Source organism: Acanthisitta chloris, unplaced genomic scaffold (assembly GCF_000695815.1).
Source record: "Acanthisitta chloris isolate BGI_N310 unplaced genomic scaffold, ASM69581v1 scaffold12946, whole genome shotgun sequence".
NCBI classification, from domain to species: Eukaryota; Metazoa; Chordata; class Aves; order Passeriformes; family Acanthisittidae; genus Acanthisitta; species Acanthisitta chloris.
The window spans coordinates 89509-91346 of NW_008679804.1; the positions used below are offsets into that span (position 1 = coordinate 89509).

General features: G+C 42.2%; 1 protein-coding gene across 1 annotated transcript in view; it reads left to right on the forward strand.

Annotated features, from left to right (window-relative positions):
* The window catches only part of SLC15A2 (solute carrier family 15 (oligopeptide transporter), member 2), a 38849-nt gene that overhangs the window by 35531 nt on the left and 1480 nt on the right, over nt 1-1838 (forward strand). The window contains exon 20 of the mRNA XM_009077461.1: nt 1042-1188. Coding sequence (XP_009075709.1) covers nt 1042-1188 — 147 coding nt within the window. The remainder of the gene's footprint in view (nt 1-1041; nt 1189-1838) is intronic.

Consider the following 1838-nt stretch of genomic DNA (forward strand, 5'->3'; position numbering starts at 1 on the left):
CTCAACCCTCTGTTTTCCCATATCTCTCTCTGTGGTTTCTGCCTTCTGTAGAGAGTTAGTTTGCTCCAGGCCAAGATCACTTTTAATTACTGCAGTGATTTGTACTGAGCCCTGCTCCTCTGCCAGGAGTGCCATATAGAAGAACCAAGAATACAATATATTAATCTGCTAATATGTCTGAGCTGTGATAGTTAAATCATGAGGATGCTGCCTTCTACCCAGCCTTCTTCAGTGTGCAGTTAGAGTATGGTGCTTGTGACATTTCTTTATGGGCTGAAGAGCAATGCACAGCTCTCCTCTCACCCCTTTTAGCCTGCTAAAATACAGTCACTTGATTTGCCTCCCTAGCAATGATTGGTGACTAAGTACATCTCATAAACATCCCTTGTATTTTCCCAAATACTCTACTTAAACACGGGGCTTTCTGCCTGAAGTCATTTGAGCCTAGTGTTTTCCTGGCTACTAGTCAAATCTCTCTCTGCCTCTGAGCCTCTGTGCATCAGAGGCAGTATCAATTATACCTGGAAAAGCAAACAAAAATTACAGCTACCATAACTGTCTGAATACATCTGATATGGAACAGTATTTGCTACTCTTGGCATTATTTGGGTGTCACTGTTATCGTAGGGAAGCTGTACAGTGCTGATAAAATGGGAGCAGTAACCAATGAGCACTTCTCTTCTCACCCTTTTTCTGGCCTTGGGGATAGCAGCAGGTCACAGGCTCTGCACAAGTACCACACAGGCTTTTCCCAGCCCCACCATAGAAGACAAATTGTCAGTTTGCAGTAACTCAGGGAATTCTTGTGGCACATGAAAGAGCTGGAATGTTTCATCCTGCTCCCTCTGCCCTGTGCAGCAGGAGTCAGCCCATTCTCAACAGCCTTGAAAATGGCAAGGGCCAGACCCATAGTTCTGCTTCAAAGGCAGAGCTTTTCTTCTACCTTTGCTTAAACTTCGTTTTGGTAAATTCTCTCTTGTCCAGGCTAAGAAAGATCTGATCTTTCAGCAACTACTCAGTGTGCCTTTATTTTCCTTCTAGATTTCTGGAGATGCTGTTAAGATATGGAAGTCTGAAGACATCCAAGCCAACAATGTCCATATGGCTTGGCAGTTACCACAATACTTATTAATATCTGCTGGGGAGGTGATGTTCTCCATTACGGGTCTGGCCTTCTCCTATTCTCAGGTACTCCACTTAAAGATAAGGGGCTTACAATTAGACTTCAGGAGTTATTCCTGCATCTGTCATTGAGTTGTCATACGTCCTTTGACATGACACTTACTAACAATGTTATCTGTGCTTCAGCTGAAAGTGGGATTATAACACAGCTTGCTGGGTGCCCTTGAACTAAATTAATTCATACTCTGAAGATACCTGTTCTCAATGATACTTGGAAAACTCCTTTTCTGGTAAAGCTCAGAACAGAGAACAGAACTGGATAGAAGTTTCTTTTAATGTGAAAGCTCTGAATACTGTAATATCAGAGTTTTCTCCCAGTGAAATATTTTGCAATACATATTGTTCAGTGATAAAAAGGCAAAGGTATCTCAAGGACTACAGGGTGGCATGGGGGCTTGGAACCTGCTTTAAACAGAGATTGAAGGGGTGTAAACCTACACAAGTCTGTAACAAGAGAGCAAGGGGTAACGAGTGTGCAGGGGATGATATGATTGTTGTTTGGGGAGATTTATGAGAAGAGAGAACTGAGACATGACAAGATCAAAAAGCTGAAGCTACTCAAATATATCCTTGGAGTAATGTGCAGATGTTTATTAATGAGGATAGTTAATACAGTGGGATGGTCTGTAATGGGATGTGAAAAATTTGTCATCAGC